Source organism: Salmo salar, chromosome 18 (assembly GCF_965601325.2).
Source record: "Salmo salar chromosome 18, fSalSal1, whole genome shotgun sequence".
NCBI lineage: Eukaryota > Metazoa > Chordata > Actinopteri > Salmoniformes > Salmonidae > Salmo > Salmo salar.
The window spans coordinates 7170885-7190659 of record NC_138308.1 but is presented as its reverse complement, the minus strand read 5'-3'; the positions used below and the strand labels follow the sequence as shown (position 1 = coordinate 7190659).

The following is a 19775-nucleotide window of genomic DNA, read 5'->3' as shown; positions in this document are numbered from 1 at the left end:
CTGAGATGGTTGTTCCAGTTAAGATGGTTTAGGTAGTCTCATTTTTCATTCTTCCCCACCCTGGCAGTCATTCTGAATGCAGGTTGCGGGTGATTAAAAGGTTCAATTGTTGGATATCCTCACTCTGGCTGGATGCCAATAAGAATTACACATAATTTTGCAAGCCAGCATAACGTGACTAGAAGGTGTGGTGTGGCCTGTAAACTAGGATTTTCAATATTAGGAAGGTGTTCTTAATGTTTTGTACATTGAGTGAATGTGTCTATTGTCATAAAGAGTTTAATTTTAAAGCCTGGTTGAACCTTTTATAGACGGTTCAAGGAAGAACCCTTTCAAGATAAAAGGGTTCTCTGTAGAACCCTTCATAGAGGGATCTAGGAAGAACCAATTACAGGGGTTCTAAGAAGAAACCAACAGAGGGTTCTATGTAGAACACTCTGCAAAGGGTTCTACCTAGCATTAAGAAGGGTTCCCCCATGGGGACAAACCCCAAAACCCCTACATGGTTCTACTTAGCACCTTTTTTTGTAAGAGTGGACTGTGCTTTCAGAAGGTTTTGCCATTAACAGCTCCAATGCTCTTGATTTAAAAGACAACCCCCTGACAGTTGTCTCTCCTCCCACAGCATCGTAAGCTGACCATAGAGTGTGGTGGTCCCAGTGGTAAGAAGCACAGCTTTGTAACAGAGAGTTCTAAGATTGCGCAGTACCTCCTTAGTCTCTGCTCCGGGCAGCACAAGTTCCACAGCGAGATGAGTTCCAGGCAACTCAGCCACAGCATCGCTCAAGGTACGGGGCTCTTAGAGCACACACAGGCAGGCACACACACAAACACACACACACACAATTGCTTATTCATTATGATTATTTGTTGTCTTTCCAGATGAGAACATTGACAAGTACCAGTCTATTTGTCGGACCAGTGACTCCCGTATGAAGCGTCTTTCATGTTCTGAGGTTGTCCTGAACAGCGTAGAGTTACCATCCAACCTCGGCCACCGCGAGTCATTAAGTAAGTCGTGTGATGACATCACGGCGAAGGTGGAGGCGCGTCTAAGGCAACAGAGAGAGTTGAGGGAAATGAACAGAGATCTACCCGAGCCATGCCCACTGTCAGAGATGAAGGAACAGCAGGCCTGGAGGTAACACTACAAAACAGTACAAAACACTATGTAACCCTACATAACACTGCAAACACTACATACTCTATGTACAAAACTACATAACAATGAACCTCATCATCAATAACATCCACTACAATGTGTTTACATTTACATTTAAGTCATTTAGCAGACGCTCTTATCCAGAGCGACTTACAAATTGGTGCATTCACCTTATAATATCCAGTGGAACAACCACTTTACAATAGTGCATCTAAATCTTTTAAGGGGGGGTTAGAAGGATTACTTTATCCTATCCCAGGTATTCCTTAAAGAGGTGGGGTTTCAGGTGTCTCCGAAAGGTGGTGAATGACTCCGCTGTCCTGGCGTCGTGAGGGAGCTTGTTCCACCATTGGGGTGCCAGAGCAGCGAACAGTTTTGACTGGGCTGAGCGGGAACTGTGCTTCCTCAGAGGTAGGGAGGCGAGCAGGCCAGAGGTGGATGAACGCAGTGCCCTTGTTTGGGTGTAGGGCCTGATCAGAGCCTGAAGGTACGGAGGTGCCGTTCCCCTCACAGCTCCGTAGGCAAGCACCATGGTCTTGTAGCGGATGCGAGCTTCGACTGGAAGCCAGTGGAGAGAGCGGAGGAGCGGGGTGACGTGAGAGAACATGGGAAGGTTGAACACCAGACGGGCTGCGGCGTTCTGGATGAGTTGTAGGGGTTTAATGGCACAGGCAGGGAGCCTAGCCAACAACGAGTTGCAGTAATCCAGACGGGAGATGACAAGTGCCTGGATTAGGACCTGCGCCGCTTCCTGTGTGAGGCAGGGTCGTACTCTGCGAATGTTGTAGAGCATGAACCTACAGGATCGGGTCACCGCCTTGATGTTAGTGGAGAACGACAGGGTGTTGTCCAGAGTCACGCCGAGGCTCTTAGCACTCTGGGAGGAGGACACAAGGGAGTTGTCAACCGTGATGGCGAGATCATGGAACGGGCAGTCCTTCCCCGGGAGGAAGAGCAGCTCCGTCTTGCCGAGGTTCAGCTTGAGGTGGTGATCCGTCATCCACACTGATATGTCTGCCAGACATGCAGAGATGCGATTCGCCACCTGGTTGTCAGAAGGGGGAAAGGAGAAGATTAATTGTGTGTCATCTGCATAGCAATGATATGAGAGACCATGTGAGGATATGACAGAGCCAAGTGACTTGGTGTATAGCGAGAATAGGAGTGGGCCTAGAACAGAGCCCTGAGGGACACCAGTGGTGAGAGCACGTGGTGCGGAGACAGATTCTCGCCACGCCACCTGGTAGGAGCGACCTGTCAGGTAGGACGCAATCCAAGCGTGGGCCGCGCCGGAGATGCCCAGCTCGGAGAGGGTGGAGAGGAGGATCTGATGGTTCACGGTATCAAAGGCAGCAGATAGGTCTAGAAGGATGAGAGCAGAGGAGAGAGAGTTATCTTTAGCAGTGCGGAGAGCCTCCGTGACACAGAGAAGAGCAGTCTCAGTTGAATGCCCAGTCTTGAAACCTGACTGATTAGGATCAAGAAGGTCATTCTGAGAGAGATAGCAAGAGAGCTGGCCAAGGACGGCACGTTCAAGAGTTTTGGAGAGAAAGGAAAGAAGGGATACTGGTCTGTAGTTGTTGACATCGGAGGGATCGAGTGTAGGTTTTTTCAGAAGGGGTGCAACTCTCGCTCTCTTGAAGACGGAAGGGACGTAGCCAGCGGTCAAGGATGAGTTGATGAGCGAGGTGAGGTAGGGGAGAAGGTCTCCGGAAATGGTCTGGAGAAGAGAGGAGGGGATAGGGTCAAGTGGGCAGGTTGTTGGGCGGCCGGCCGTCACAAGACGCGAGATTTCATCTGGAGAGAGAGGGGAGAAAGAGGTCAAAGCACAGGGTAGGGCAGTGTGAGCAGGACCAGCGGTGTCGTTTGACTTAGCAAACGAGGATCGGATGTCATCAACCTTCTTTTCAAAATGGTTGACGAAGTCATCCGCAGAGAGGGAGGAGGGGGGGGGGGGGGGGGAGGATTCAGGAGGGAGGAGAAGGTAGCAAAGAGCTTCCTAGGGTTAGAGGCAGATGCTTGGAGTTTAGAGTGGTAGAAAGTGGCTTTAGCAGCAGAGACAGAAGAGGAAAATGTAGAGAGGAGGGAGTGAAAGGATGCCAGGTCCGCAGGGAGGCGAGTTTTCCTCCATTTCCGCTCGGCTGCCCGGAGCCCTGTTCTGTGAGCTCGCAGTGAGTCGTCGAGCCACGGAGCAGGAGGGGAGGACCGAGCCGGCCTGGAGGATAGGGGACAGAGGAAATCAAAGGATGCAGAGAGGGAGGAGAGGAGGGTTGAGGAGGCAGAATCAGGAGATAGGTTGGAGAAGGTTTGAGCAGAGGGAAGAGATGATAGGATGGAAGAGGAGAGCGTAGCGGGAGAGAGAGAGCGAAGGTTGGGACGGCGCAATACCATCCGAGTAGGGGCAGAGTGAGAAGTGTTGGATGAGAGCGAGAGGGAAAAGGATACAAGGTAGTGGTCGGAGACTTGGAGGGGAGTTGCAATGAGATTAGTGGAAGAACAGCATCTAGTAAAGATGAGGTCAAGCGTATTGCCTGCCTTGTGAGTAGGGGGGGGAAGGTGAGAGGGTGAGGTCGAAAGAGGAGAGGAGTGGAAAGAAGGAGGCAGAGAGGAATGAGTCAAAGGTAGACGTGGGGAGGTTAAAGTCACCCAGAACTGTGAGAGGTGAGCCATCCTCAGGAAAGGAACTTATCAAGGCGTCAAGCTCATTGATGAACTCTCCAAGGGAACCTGTTTATTCATCCACAAAGGGAGAGACCCTCTGCTAATTTACGTTGACTTTATCCTTCGACAATGATGACAATATTTATGGTGACAAACTGTGTCGTTGTGTTCCAGTACTCAACAATTATTTCCAACAGTACAGATTGTTAGTATAATGATAAACTATGCAAACCCATGACTGTTGTGTTCCAGTCCTCCAGAGCCCATCCCCAGAATCATGTCCAATCCCATGCTACAGAAACATGACTCCACAACCTCCTCTATACAAGGTGAGGACTGACCACGCTATATACTCTTATCTAAGGAATTTACTATAACACTGCATATGCTTAACTCTCTGCATTAACTTAACTCTTAACTTAACTCTAATCTTAGCTTTTTTATGAATGCACTTGGTATTATGTTTAACCCCTGACCTGTGGGTTATTTTACAGTAGACACTCCAACCAGGGGTTCTCCAGAGAGAGAGATCATCAGTCTGGTCCTAAGGAAAGACCCTAAACTGGGCTTTGGTGAGTAATAGAGTTTTAGGGGTGATTAGGTATTGAAGGGTGAATTTGTAGATTTGTTTTTTGTCATAGAAATACAATGACTCTGGTCCTCTGTCTCTCTCTCTCTCTCTCTCTCTCTCTATTTTGTATCTCTATCTCTCTTTCTCAGGGTTTGTGATAGTGGGGGAGAACAGCACAGGGAAACTGGACCTGGGAATCTTCATAGCCTCCATTGTACCTGACGGACCAGCAGACAGAGACGGCAGAATCAGACCAGGTACTGAACAGGGAGCTAAAACAAGTCTTCAGGTGTCAGACAAGATTACGTATCAAGTGAACATAGTTCAAACACACACACCTACACTGCCTTCAGAAAGTATTTTATTGTAATTTTTTGGTCAATGATCTACACTAAATATTCTGTAATGTTAAAGTGGAAGAAAAATTTGAACATTTGTTGAAAAGTCATGAAACACTAATATATCTTGATTAGATAAGTATTCAACCGCCTGAGTCAATACATGTTAGAATCACCTTTGGTTGCGATTACAGCTGTGAGTCTTTCAGGGTAATTCTCTTATGAGCTTTCCACACCTGGATTGTGCAACATTTGCCCATTATTCTTAACCAAATACTTCAAGCGCTGTCAAATTGGTTGTTGATCATTGCTAGACAACCATTTTCTGGTCTTGCCTTAGATTTTCAAGCAGATTTAAGTCTATACTGTAATTCGGCCACTCAGTAACATTCACTGTCTTCTTGGTAAACAACTCACAGTGTCTGGTGGAAAGCAGACTGGACCAGATTTTCCTCTGGGATTTTGCCTGTGCTTAGCTCCATTTCATTTCTTTTTTATCCTGAAAAACTCCCCAGTCCTTAACAATTACAAACATACCCATAACATGATGCAGCCACCACTATGCTTGAAAATATGAGTGGTACTCAGTAATGTGTTGTATTGGATTTGCCCCAAACATACAGTAACACTTTGTGTTCAGGACAAAAGGTGAATTGCTTTGCCACACTCCAGATACAGACTGTAACACAACAAAATATGGAAAGAATCTTTGGGGTGTGAATAGTTTCTGAAGGCACTGTACATATCATACTAGTATTTTATTTTATCTTTGGTTGATGGTCAGACTGATATTGTGCTTTGCTTGGTTGATTATGCAGGTGGTCGTCTGATTTCTCTAAATAAGATCAGTCTGGAGGGCGTGACGTTCACTGACGCAGCAGTCATCCTCCAGAACAGCCCTGATGAGGTGGAGCTCATTGTCTCACAGCCCAAATGTACGTAGAACTTATTACAACCCTTATACAACCCCACCCAAATATACTCTTCATACTCTGTCATTGTCAAATCAAATTTGATTAGTCACATGCGCCAAATACAACAGGTGTAGACCTTACAGTGAAATGCTTACTTACGAGACCCTGATCAACAATGCAGTTTAAAAAAAATACGAGTAAGAAATAAAAGTAACAAGTAATTAAAGAGCAGCAGTAAAATAACAATAGCGAGACTATACACAGGGGGTACCGGTACAGAGTCAATGTGCTGGAGCACCGGTTAGTTGAGGTAATATGTACATGTAGGTAGAGTTATTAAAGTGAGTTGATTACAACAGAGAGTAGCAGCGGTGTAAAAAAAAAGGGGGGGGGGCAGCAATGCAAGTAGTCTGGGTAGCCATTTGATAAGATGTTCAGGAGTCTTATGGCTTGGTCTTGGATGGCAGGAAGCTTGGCCTCGGTGATGTACTGGGCCGTACGCACTACCCTCTGTAGTGCCTTGCAGTCGGAGGCCGAGCAGTTGCCATACCAGGCAGTGATGCAACCAGTCAGGATGCTCTCGATGGTGCAGCTGTAGAACCTTTTGAGGATCTGAGGACCCATGCCAAATCTTTTCAGTCTCCTGAGGGGGAATTCGTTTTTGTTGTGCCCTCTTCACAGCTCTCTTCGTCATTTATTTTTATTTCTAGACCTTATCTGGAAGATTGCTGCTTTTCTCACTCGTCTTTTGTGGTACTCAGCATAATTATATATTTTTTTATTTGGTTGATTAGCTTTTTTCACCCTCTTCCATTTGTCTATGTGTGTATTTCTGGGAAAGGGTAAGGGGGATACCTAGTCAGTTGTACAACGGAATGCATTCAACTGAAATGTGTCTTCCGCATTTAACTCCTCTGAATGTGCCTAAAGCTAGGTTTCCATCCAATTGGCGACAAATTTTCATTGCAATATTCCAAAATCTGCATAAATCAAAGTGCATTTTCCCACCATCAAATTGATACAAGTTAAATGGGTTTCCATCGCATTTTCAACTGTACTAATTGTTTTGTCACAAAAGAATGTTGTGTTATATAGCAAATGTGCCCAATCTGGTCTTGGCACGTGCACTGTAGCCAATAGCTCGCAGATACATTTAAAATGTTTTAACATATTTGTCATTTAGCAGACACTTTTATCCAGAGATTATTACAGTAGTGAGTGCATACATTGTCATACTTGTTTTTTCTCACCTGGTCCCCGATGGGAACCGAACCCAAAACACTGGCATTGCAGGCGCCATGCTCTACCAACTGAGCCCCACAAGACAATACGGGCAGGCTACCTACATGATGAGATTATTTTCGACAAAAGAACCAGATAATTTTTATTGGTCAAACGGCAGCCACGCATCGATCATCATGTCACCACAATAAGACCCTCAATATTTATTGGAAAGGAGCGTCAAGCTCATCACCGTGCACTTTCACCACCCTATGAAGTTCATCATAATTTATTTCATCTGTAGCCTAATAAACTGCATGCTTTCCTGAGTCATAGTGGGAGAATCAGAGAACATATCATCACGACTTCAAGTTTACTTCGATATGATGGTTATTATATTAATATTTGTGCATAAAGGCAATTCCACCGTCATTTCTCACATATTCAATTTTACTGATGTAAAAAGATCCCATCTTGTCTAGCCTATTTTGTTTTGTAGACATTTGGAATGTTTACAGACACATTTGCTGTTTTCATCAGGCCTGTCATTTTTTATTTGACATTAAAAGGTTGGATGGAAACCTGTGGTCTCATTTATCAATATTGCATAGAAACTAGAATGTTCATACGCATAGAAAAAGTGTGATGTATCAACAATCCTACAAGTGTCATGCACACACCGGTAGGAGATAATCACTGATAAATACCAATTGTTCTTAGCCTCAGTGCTCATGCATGACCTTGGCTATTTGCATTTTGAAATGCCCCTAATTAACCAATCAAAATTATCCCCTAAAACCTTACCATGAAATACGAAACAACCAAAAAAAGCTAAAATATAATAAATTCAGACTGAAATAGAGGTGCTAGTGTCAGAGATTGAGTACAACCAAAATGTTTTATTTGGCTTGCTCAGTTGTTGCTTGACCAGTAAAAATAAATACATAGCTAAAATAAGCGGACCATTAAGACAACTAGTTGCTTTAACAATGACAAATATACTTCAAATGAGTAGGCAACACTCACCAATAAGCTGTCCATCCTCAACAGCTCCCTCCTGTAGGTGTATAGGCCAACATTGCTGTTCTGCAGAATGAATGAGTCGTGCTGGCCACCTTGCCAACACATTCAGCAGCGTCCTTTGCGCATCAGATAACCTATCAGTTAGTTGGATGGGCTATTTACAGATGGGCTGTGTACAGCTGCAGCGATCGGTAAGCTGCTATGACAGCCAATGCTTTAACCTGTTGGGTCTAGGGGGCAGCATTTGCACGTCTGGATAAAAAAAATGTACCCGATTTAATCTGGTTACTAATCCTACCCAGTAACTAGAATATGCATATACTTATTATATATGGATAGAAAACACTCTAAAGTTTCCAAAACTGTTTGAATGGTGTCTGTGAGTATAACAGAACTCATTTGGCAGGCAAAACCCTGAGACATTTTCTGACAGGAAGTGGATACCTGATGTGTTGTATTGAGTTTAAACCTATCCCATTGAAAAACACAGGGGTTTAGGAATATTTTGGCACTTCCTATTGCTTCCACTAGATGTCACCAGCCTTTACAAAGTGTTTTGAGTCTTCTGGAGGGAGATCTGACCGAACAAGAGCCATGGAACGGTGATGTCCCATTAGACACCTGGCGCGCTACTTCATGTTGGGTACCCTCGTTCCAATACGTTATAAAAGGCTATGCATTCGTCCACCTTGAATATTATTCATGTTCTGGTTAAAAAAGGCCCTAATGATTTATGCTATACAACGTTTGACATGTTTGAACGAACGGAAATATATTTTTTCCCCTCGTTCATGACGAGAAGTCCGGCTGGCTTACATCATGTGCTAACGAGACGGAGATTTTTGGACATAAATGATGAGCTTTTTTGAACAAAACTACATTCGTTATGGACCTGTGATACCTGGAAGTGACATCTGATGAAGAGAATCAAAGGTAATGGATTATTTACATAGTATTTTCGATTTTAGATCTCCCCAACATGACGTCTAGTCTGTATCGCAACGCGTATTTTTCTGGGCACAGTGCTCAGATTATTGCAAAGTGTGATTTCCCAGTAAGGTTATTTTTAAATCTGGCAAGTTGATTGCGTTCAAAAGATGTAAATCTATAATTCTTTAAATGACAATATAATATTTTACCAATGTTTTCTAATTTTAATTATTTAATTTGTGACGCTGACTTGACTGCCGGTTATTGGAGGGAAACGATTTCCTCAACATCAATGCCATAGTAAAACGCTGTTTTTGTATATAAATATGAACTTGATAGAACTAAAAATGCATGCATTGTCTAACATAATGTCCTAGGAGTGTCATCTGATGGAGATTGTAAAAGGTTAGTGTATCATTTTAGCTGGTTTTATGGTTTTGGTGACCCTGTCTTTGACTTGACAAAACATTACACACAACTCTTGTAAATGTACTGTCCTAACATACTCTAAATTTATGCTTTCGCCGTAAAACCTTTTTGAAATCGTAAAACGTGGTTAGATTAAGGAGATGTTTATCTTTCAAATGGTGTAACATAGTTGTATTTTTGAAAAATTTGAATTTTGACATTTATTTGGATTCAAATTTGCCGCTCTTGAAATGCACCTGCTGTTGATGGAGTGCACCACGGGTGGCACGCTAGCGTCCCACCTAGCCCCAAGAGGTTAAGTAAGTGAAGGAGATATAAGTCTCCAACTTCAGTGATTTTTGCAATTCGTTCCAGTCATTGGCAGCAGAGAACTGGAAGGAAAGGCGGCCAAAGTAGGTGTTGGCTTTGGGGGGTGACCAGTGAAATATACCTGCTGGAGCGAGTGCTACGGGTGGGTGTTGCAATGGTGACCAGTGAGCTGAGATAAGGCAGAGCTTTACCTAGCAAAGACTTATAGATGCACTGGAGCCAGTGGCTTTGGCGACAAATATGTAGCGAGGACCTGCCAACGAGAGCATACATGTCGCAATGGTGGGTAATATATGGGCTTTGGTGACAAAACGGATGGCACTGTGATAGACTGCATCCAATTTGCTGAGTAGAGTGTTGGAGGCTATTTTGTAAATGACATCGCCAAAGTCAAGGATCGGCAGGATAGTCAGTTTTACGAGGGTATGTTTGGCATCATGAGTGAAGGAGGCTTTGTTGCGAAATAGGAAGCCGATTCTAGATTTCATTTTGGAGGTGTTTAATATGAGTCTGGAAGGAGAGTTTACAGTTTAGCCAGACACCTAGGTGTTTATAGTTGTCCACATATTCTAAGCCAGAACCGTTCAGAGTAGTGATGCTAGGCGGGCGGGCGGGTGCGGGCAGCGATCGGTTGAAGACCATGCATTTAGTTTTACTAGCGTTTAAGAGCAGTTGGAGGCCACGGAAGGAGTGTTGTATGGCATTGAAGCTCGTTTGGAGGTTTGTTAACACAGTGTCCAAAGAAGGGCCAGATGTCTACAGAATGGTGTCTTTTGCGTAGAGGTGGATCAAAGAATCACCCGCAGCAAGAGCGACATCATTGATATGTACAGAGAAAAGAGTCGCCCTGGGATGGTGCTTTTATGGCAATGTGGGTGCCGTCTATTGCTCCGTTCGTATTTGGGAAACCATTGATGGCAAAGAAACCCCTCTTGACTTCAACCTGTTGTGCGATGGTGTATGGAAATGGAATGTTACAGTTTTTTTTCCTGATAATTGCATCCAAAATATTGGTTCATCAAGGGCTGGGTGATGCCGATCGGCAAGCTTCACTTGAAAAGTGCCCTTTGTGGATAGCACTTGGATGTGCACAGGAATGGCATGCGTTTGCCTTTTTAAAGTAAGACTTAAATCCTCACAAACTCCTATAAGAGTTTTGGGAAACAATATCTGATGAGCCAATCTGTACTTTTTGCCAAAAAATCCCAACTTTCTCTAAAAACTCGCTCTCTGCGAAATGCAGCGTGTGCCAAATCTTCCAACAGAGCAAGATCAACCATCTCTCATTCGATTTCCCATTATCAGTCTTTTATAATATTTCACCAATGGTTTCATTTCACAGTACCTATAATTTAACAAATGATTGTACTTTGTATAGATTATTATCATAACAAATGTACTGCTGTGGTGAAATGATATGGCTGTCAAGATATGCTGCATGAATTCATGATGGAAATACAATGAAATCGAAATTATTTCATTATTACTCCCACAATTTGACATTTTCAACATATAGTGTATTTTCCCCACTCTATGCTTGACAAGCAGTTCCCTTACTCCACCAGTTGGCACTGTGCATATACATGGTCAAGGCTGTGCGTACATTTACGCACACTCTCAAGCGAACATTAAAATTATCCCACGTATAGTTAACGCACAGATTTGTGCCTAGGCATGATTGATAAATGAGGCCCCTGGTTTGTGTCTGTCTGTTTCTCTCTCTTTCTCTTTCTATCTCTTTCTTTCTTTATATAGTAACTGTATACAGTACAAGTCGAAAGTTTGGACACACCTACTCATTTTCTACATTGTAGAATAACATCAAAACTATGAAATAACACATATGGAATCATGTAGTAACCAAAAAAGTGTTAACCTCTCTGGGACGTTAGCGTCCCACTCTAGTCAACAGCCAGTGGAATCGCGTGGCACGAAATACAAATACCTCAAAAATGCTATAACTTCAATTTCTCAAACATATGACTATTTTACACCATTTGAAAGATAAGACTCTCGTTAATCCAACCACGTTGTCCGATTTCAAAAAGGCTTTACAGCGAAAGCAAAACATTAGATTATGTCAGGAGAGTACCCTGCCAAAAATAATCACACAGCCATTTTCAAAGCAAGCATATATGTCACAAAAACCAAAACCACAGCTAAATGCAGCACTAACCTTTGATGATCTTCATCAGATGACACTCATAGGACATTATGTTATACAATACATGCATGTTTTGTTCAATCAAGTTCATATTTATATCAAAAACCAGCTTTTTACATTAGCATGTGATGTTCAGAACTAGCATTCCCACCGAAAACTTCCGGTGAATTTACTAAATTACTCATGATAAACGTTGACAAAATACATAACAATTATTTTAAGAATTATAGATACAGAACCCCTTTATGCAAACGCTATGTCAGATTTTAAAATAGCTTTTCGGCGAAAGCACATTCTGCAATATTCTGAGTACATAGCTCATAGCTCATACTCACAGACACCATTCAAACAGTTTTAGAAACTTTAGAGTGTTTTCTATCCAAATCTACTAATTATATGCATATTCTCGTTTCTGGGCAAGAGTAGTAACCAGTTTAAATCGGGTACGTTTTTTATCCAGCCATGAAAATACTGCCCCCTAGCCCCAACAGGTTAAACAAAACAAAATATATTGTATATTTGAGATTCTTCAGTGTAGCCACCCTTTGCCTTGATGACAGCATTGCACACTGTTGGCATTCTCGCAACCAGCTTCATGAGGTAGTCACTTGGAATGCATTTCAATTAACAGGTGTGCCTTATTAAAAGTTTATGTGTGGAATTTATTTCCTTCTTAAAACCTGTTAGGGATAGGGGGCAGTATTTTCACGTCCGGATAAAAAACGTACCCGATTTAATCTGGTTATTACTCCTGCCCAGAAACTAGAATATGCATATAATTAGTAGATTTGGATAGAAAACACCCTAAAGTTTCTAAAACTGTTTGAATGGTGTCTGTGAGTATAACAGAACTCATATGGCAGGCCAAAACCTAAGATTCTATATGGGAAGTGCCCTGTCTGACCATTTCTTGTCCTTCTTTAGCCTCTTTATCGAAAATACAGGATCTCTGCTGTAACGTGACATTTTTTAAGGCTCCCATTGGCTCTCAGATGGCGCCAGAACGTGGAATGATAACTCTCCGGTCTCTGAGCGAAAAACAGTAGGGGTTTTGGAGAGTGCTCCTTCTGAGAACAATAACACTGGTGCGCGCGTGCATGTGAAGACTCCATTTTCTTATTTCAGTGTTTGAACGGATACATCGTCTCCCGGTTGGAATATTATCGCTATTTTACGAGAAAAATCGCATAAAAATTGATTTTAAACAGCGTTTGACATGCTTCGAAGTACGGTAATGGAATACTTTGAAATTTTTTGTCACGATACGCACCGGCGCGTCACCCTTCGGATAGTGTCTTGAACGCAAGAACAAAACGCAGCTATTTGGATATAACTATGGATTATTTGGAACCAAAACAACATTGGGTGTTGAAGTAGAAGTCCTGGGAGTGCATTCTGACGAAGAACAGCAAAGGTAATCCAATTTTTCTTATAGTAAATCTGAGTTTGGTGAGTACCAAACTTGGTGGGTGTCAAAATAGCTAGCCGTGATGGCCGGGCTATCTACTCAGAATATTGCAAAATGTGCTTTCACCGAAAAGCTATTTTAAAATCGGACACCGCGATTGCATAAAGGAGTTCTGTATCTATAATTCTTAAAATAATTATGTTTTTTGTGAACTTTTATCGTGAGTAATTTAGTAAATTCACCGGAAGTTTTCGGTGGGTATGCTAGTTCTGAGCATCATATGCTAATGTAAAAAGCTGGTTTTTGATATAAATATGAACTTGATTGAACAAAACATGCATGTATTGTATAACACAATGTCCTAGGAGTGTCATCTGATGAAGATCATCAAAGGTTAGTGCTGCATTTAGCTGTGGTTTTGGTTTTTGTGACATATATGCTTGCTTTGAAAATGGTTGTGATTATTTTTGGGATGGTACTCTCCTGACATAGTCTAAGGTTTTGCTTTCGCTGTGAAGCCTTTTTGAAATCGGACAGTATGGTTAGATTAACGAGAGTCTTATCTTTAAAATGGTGTAAAATAGTCATATGTTTGAGAAATTTAAGTTATAGCATTTTTTAGGTGTTTGTATTTCGCGCCACGCTATACTATTGGATAGTGGTGAGGCGTTCCGCTAGCGGAACGTCTGTCCCTAACAGGTTAATGCATTTGAGCCAATCAGTTGTGTTGTGACAAGGTAGGGGTGGTATACAGAAAATAGCCCTATTTGGTAAAAGACTAAGTCCATATTATGGCAAGAACAGTGTCACGGTTTTTGCTGGTGAAGGAGGACCAAAATGCAGCAGGACTGTGTTTGTTCATCTTGAACATTTATTAAACTCAAAATGAACACCAAAACAACAAAACAAACTCACGATCACCGAACAGTCTTCTCATGCTCATACACGCTAGACAAGAAACAATCTCCCACAAAAACCTACACCAAACAATTACCCATATATAGGACTCTCAATCAGAGGCAATGAGGAAACACCTGCCTCCAATTGAGAGTCCCAAACCCCAATCAACCTAACATAGAAATACATTAACCAGACTACACATAGAAATACATAAACATAGACCATAAACCAAAAACCCGGAAATAATAAATCAAACGCCCTTTTACCAAAACACCACCCCGAACCACATAAAACAAATACCCTCTGCCACGTCCTGACCAAACTACAATAACAGTCAACCCTTATACTGGCCAGGACGTGACAAACAGCTCAAATAATCAAAGATAAACGACAGTCCATCATTACTTTAAGCCATGAAGGTCATTCAATACAGAACATTTCAAGAACTTTGAAAAGTTTCTTCAAGTGCAGTCACAAAAACCATCAAGCACTATGATGAAACTGACTCTCATGAGGACCGCCACAGGAAAGGAAGACCCAGAGTTACCTCTGCTGCAGAGGATTAGTTCATTAGAGTTACCAGCCTCAGAATTTGCAGAGCAAATAAATCCTTCACAGAATTTAAGTAACAGACACATCTCAACATCAACAGAGAAGACTGTGTGAATCAGGCCTTCATGGTTGAATTGATGCAAAGAAACCACTACTAAAGGACACCAATAATAGTAAGAGACTTGCTTGGGCCAAGAAACATGAGCAATGGATGTTAGACTGGTGGAAATTAGTCCTTTGGTCTGATGAGTCCAAATTTGAGATTTTTGGTTCTAACCACAGTGTATTTGTGAGATGCATAGTAGGTGAATGGATGATCTCCGCGTGTGTGGTTCCGACCGTGAAGCATGGAGGAGGAGGTGTGAATGTGGGGGTGCTTTGCTGGTGACACTGTCAGAATTCAAGGCACACTTAACCAGCATGGCTACCACAGCATTCTGCAGGGACATGCCATCCCATCTGGTTTGCGCTTAGTGGCATTATCATTTGTTTTTCAACAGGACAATGACCCAACACACCTCCAGGCTGTGTAAGGGCTATTTGACCAAGAAGGAGGGGGATGAAGTGCTGCATCAGATGACCTGGCTTTCACAATCACCCGACCTCAACCGAATTGAGATGGTTTGGGATAAGTTGGACCACAGAGTGAAGGAAAAGCAAGTGCTCAGCATATGTGGGAACTCCTTCAAGACTGTTGGAAAAGCATTCCTAATGAAGCTTATTGAGAGAATGCCAAGAGTGTGCAAAGCTGTCATCAAGGCAAAGGGTGTCTACTTTGAAGAATGTCAAATTCAAATGGCACTCGCACACCTGAGCTATCTTTTTTGCAGGTGCATGGTAGCAGTTGAATAAAATGAGAAAGAAGAAGAAACCCGTACACTGCTCTTGGTAGTAACACTGCTCTTTAATAATAAGCTTCATATATCAGCCTCACGGCTTTCGTCAGAGCTTTTGTTCGTTTTTTATATTATCACCACACATACGAATGGGGTTGGTGTCGAGGGAAAACAAGTAAGTGCTACCAAATAAAACAATGTGCATTTCATAAACATTCAAATAAACTGTGTACATAAAACGTATTAAACACGTCTGTAAAACCACAATGAGGACATCAACCTTCCAAGAAAGTTTTCAAAAATCATTGGGTACAGCGCAAGAAAAACGTCAGAGTAATCTGAAATGGGGGCATAATTCATATTCACATTTACCACATAACATACATGGGCATTTCATCATTACGACCTCTACGAAATAATGTCTGGAGGGTGAAAATCTCAAAATATTCTCTTTTGCTTAGAGTATTTTTTATATCACCTCCCCTGTCTGATATCTTAACTTTTGCTATGCCACAAAATCTAAAGGTAGAAATGTCATGTTTCAGGTAATTAAAATGTACTGCGACTGGATAATCCTTGTAATTTCTCCTGATTGAAATTTTATGTTCACAAATTCTCGATTTGAGAGAATGTTGTGGAATTATTGTAATTAAAAGGAGAGACTTTTAAATTTCTTCAAAACAAGTAAACTTTATTATTTGATTACTGTAGTAATGGCTCAGACTTTCCATGTTGGAGTTTTGGCAGCACAGTCTCTCTCTGTTGTAACAAAGGGATTTTTAACTTCTCTATACTGCAGTGCAAGAGCGAGAACGTTTACGACCAGTCGTTAAGTCATAAAACCGGCCCAACTGTCCCTCTCCTCTGGGAGAGAGGGGGTTTGGGCTATCTGTCATCCTGTGATCCTCACCGAGAGAGAGAGAGTCATGACAACATCTTCTTTTTCACACGTTTCCAGAAACCAGGCCAGCTCAGTATGGCTTGGTTTGGCATGGCTCGTTACTGCTCATTAGTTTAAAAAGCACCTCTTTGTCCCTTCTCTCCCATGCAGATTCTCTGAGAGACAGTAAGACTTCTCTGGCCCCCAGTACCCTGAGTCTGATGTTGGAGAGGGGCATTGGGTGCCAGACCACCCTGGGTGGAACAGAATTCCAACCAGCCATGGAGGAGCTGGAGGATGCACTGGCTCTGTCTAACATGGCCACACCTAAACATGGCAAGAGACTCCACATCCCTGTGGTCCGGATCCTGGATGCTCAGGTAATGATGGTATATTAACAAGAAGTTTATCTTTAAACCCATGTATAACACTTGTATTTTTTATAATGAGTATTTCTGTTTTTGAATTTGGCGCTCTGCAATTTCACTGGATGTTGGCCAGGTGGGTCGCTAGTGAGGTTAAAAAACATCTGCTGCGCTCTGCGTGTGAACCTACACCTTTTTCTCCCTGAGTATTCATTACAGAATACCTCACCTAAAAACGTTATGGATTCAGCAGAGCTACAGTGGTGCCTAACCCAGCAAGAGGAGCTTATGGAGGAAATTTGCCATCTTCTCCGCCAGCCTATCCCTACTCCTCCAACGCCAGATATCGTAACCCATAGCCCTCCTTCGTTCATACCCATGCCTGGAAAATATGACGGTTCGTCTGGGAAATGTAAGGGATTTCATATGCAATGCAGCAAATACATTGAGCACAACCCCACTAACTTCGCCATCGACAAGAGCATGGTGGATTTTGTTGTGTCTCTACTCACAGGCAAAGCCCTGGATTGGGCCACCATATGGACTGCCAACAGCACAGAACTCGGATCCAAGACCCATTTCCACACCCTCTTCAAAGAGGTATTCGATCACTCTCCCTCCGGTCGTCCTATAAGAGACCTCCTCATAGAACTTCAACAAGGACGCAATTCAGCTGCCGAGTATGCCCTTGAGTTCCGCACCATGGCTGCAGGGAGTGGATGCAATGAGGCTGCTTTACTTACCGTCTGCCAAAGAGGGCTCAACAGAGAAGTTCAGGTGGAGCTGGCCTGTAGATGTGACCTTCAAGATTTAAATCAATACTTTCTTATGTCCATCTCCGTCGACCACCTCATCGCCGACCGCTGAAGAACTCTGCCACCCAGGAACCCGAAACCTTCTCTTTCTACAATTTCGTCATCCCATGCAGTCTTCCAGAGCCCATGCAGTTGGGCCATGCTCCTCTCCCGTGTATTGAACGTCAAAAGCGGATCCAAGAAGGGCTCTGCTTATACTGTGGAGGGAAAAATCATCTACTCAGCCCTTGCCCTGTTCGCACCCCACGGAGAGATGAGAAGGGTCCCCCCGCTGTCATGCAGGTAGGCATGTCCTTATTTCTAAATATCTCCCAGAAACAATTCTCTGTCCCAGTATTGATAACCGTGAAGGGGGTTACCAAGTACGTAGAAGGCTTGATAGATTCGGGAGCAGCAGGTAATTTTATCGATCACCAGGTAGTACAAGAGCTTGACATTGATCTAACACCTGTCACCCTTCCCTTAAGGATTAACACCCTGGATGGGCAGTCATTAGGCGCAAGCTTCATCACGCACCTGACAGAGCGTCACCCTCCAGATTGGAGTCTTCCACACCAAAACCATTCAACTCATGGAACTCTCATCCCCAAAACAGCCACTCATCCTCTGACACCCCAGGCTTTGTCGTCATGACCCTGCCATCTCGTGGCAACAAGGTGAACTACTGTCCTGGTCTTCTACCTGCTTCTCCAGTTGTCTCAGCCTACCCTGCAGAGCCACCACCATTGAGGACTCTGCCTTGGCATTGCCACCCACCATACCATCTGAATACGCCCAGTACAGAAATGTCTTCAGCAAAACCAAGGCCTCCACTCTGCCACCACATCGCTCAGGAGACTGTGCTATTGACTTACTCCCTGGAGTGTCCCCACCGAAGGGCCGTGTTTACCCCTATTTATCCCCGGAAAATGAGGCAATGGAGACCTACATTGATGAATTGAGTTTAGTTTAGTTTATTAATTCGACCATTTTAAAAAACAAGCACACATACAACTTAAATCTAGACGTTCCGCTAGCGGAACACCTGCTCCAATATCCAATGATAGGCGTGGCGCGAATTACAAATTCCTCAAAAATACAAAAACTTCAATTTTTCAAACATATGACTATTTCACAGCATTTTAAAGACAAGACTCTCCTTTATCTAACCACACTGTCCGATTTCAAAAAGGCTTTACAGCGAAAGCAAAACATTAGATTATGTCAGCAGAGTACCAAGCCAGAAATAATCAGACACCCATTTTTCAAGCTAGCATATAATGTCACAAAAACCCAGAAGACAGCTAAATGCAGCACTAACCTTTGATGATCTTCATCAGATGACACACCTAGGACATTATGTTATACAATACATGCATGTTTTGTTCAATCAAGTTCATATTTATATAAAAAAACAGCTTTTTACATTAGCATGTGACGTTCAGAACTAGCATACCCCCCGCAAACTTCCGGGGAATTTGCTAACAATTTACTAAATTACTCACGATAAACGTTCACAAAAAGCATAACAATTATTTTAAGAATTATAGATACAGAACTCCTCTATGCACTCGATATGTCCGATTTTAAAATAGCTTTTTGGTGAAAGCACATTTTGCAATATTCTAAGTACATAGCCCAGCCATCACGGGCTAGCTATTTAGACACCCGGCAAGTTTAGCCTTCACCAATATCAGATTTACTATTATAAAAGTTTGATTACCTTTTGTTGTCTTCGTCAGAATGCACTCCCAGGACTGCTACTTCAATAACAAATGTTGGTTTGGTCCAAAATAATCCATCGTTATATCCGAATAGCGGCGTTTTGTTCGTGCGTCCCAGACACTATCTGAAATGGTAAATCAGGGTCGTGCGCATGGCGCAATTCGTGACAAAAAAATTCTAAATATTCCATTACCGTACTTCGAAGCATGTCAACCGCTGTTTAAAATACATTTTTATGCAATTTATCTCGTAAAAAAGCGATAATATTCCGACCGGGAATCTCCTTTTCGGCAAACAGAGGAAAAATCACAAAGACGGGGGCGGCCAGGGCACGCGCCTAAGCCCACAGTCCCTTGATCGGCCACTTGACAAAGGCGATAATGTGTTTCAGCCTGGGGCTGGGATGACGACATTCTGTTTTTTCCAGGGCTCTGAGCGCCCATGGAAGACGTAGGAAGTGTCACGTTAGAGCAGAGATCCTTTGTAAAAGATAGAGATGGCAAAGAAGTTCAAGAAATGGTCAGACAGGCCACTTCCTACAAAGGAATCTCTCAGGTTTGACCTGCCATTTGAGTTCTGTTATACTCACAGAC

General features: G+C 42.9%; 1 protein-coding gene across 1 annotated transcript in view; it reads left to right on the top strand.

The window, feature by feature from the left end:
• Window positions 1–19775, top strand: part of ptpn20 (protein tyrosine phosphatase non-receptor type 20) — a 77160-nt gene that overhangs the window by 26547 nt on the left and 30838 nt on the right. The window contains exons 10-16 of the mRNA XM_045700684.2: window positions 626–788; window positions 883–1141; window positions 4076–4152; window positions 4318–4395; window positions 4544–4651; window positions 5551–5667; window positions 16470–16678. Coding sequence (XP_045556640.2) covers window positions 626–788; window positions 883–1141; window positions 4076–4152; window positions 4318–4395; window positions 4544–4651; window positions 5551–5667; window positions 16470–16678 — 1011 coding nt within the window. The remainder of the gene's footprint in view (window positions 1–625; window positions 789–882; window positions 1142–4075; window positions 4153–4317; window positions 4396–4543; window positions 4652–5550; window positions 5668–16469; window positions 16679–19775) is intronic.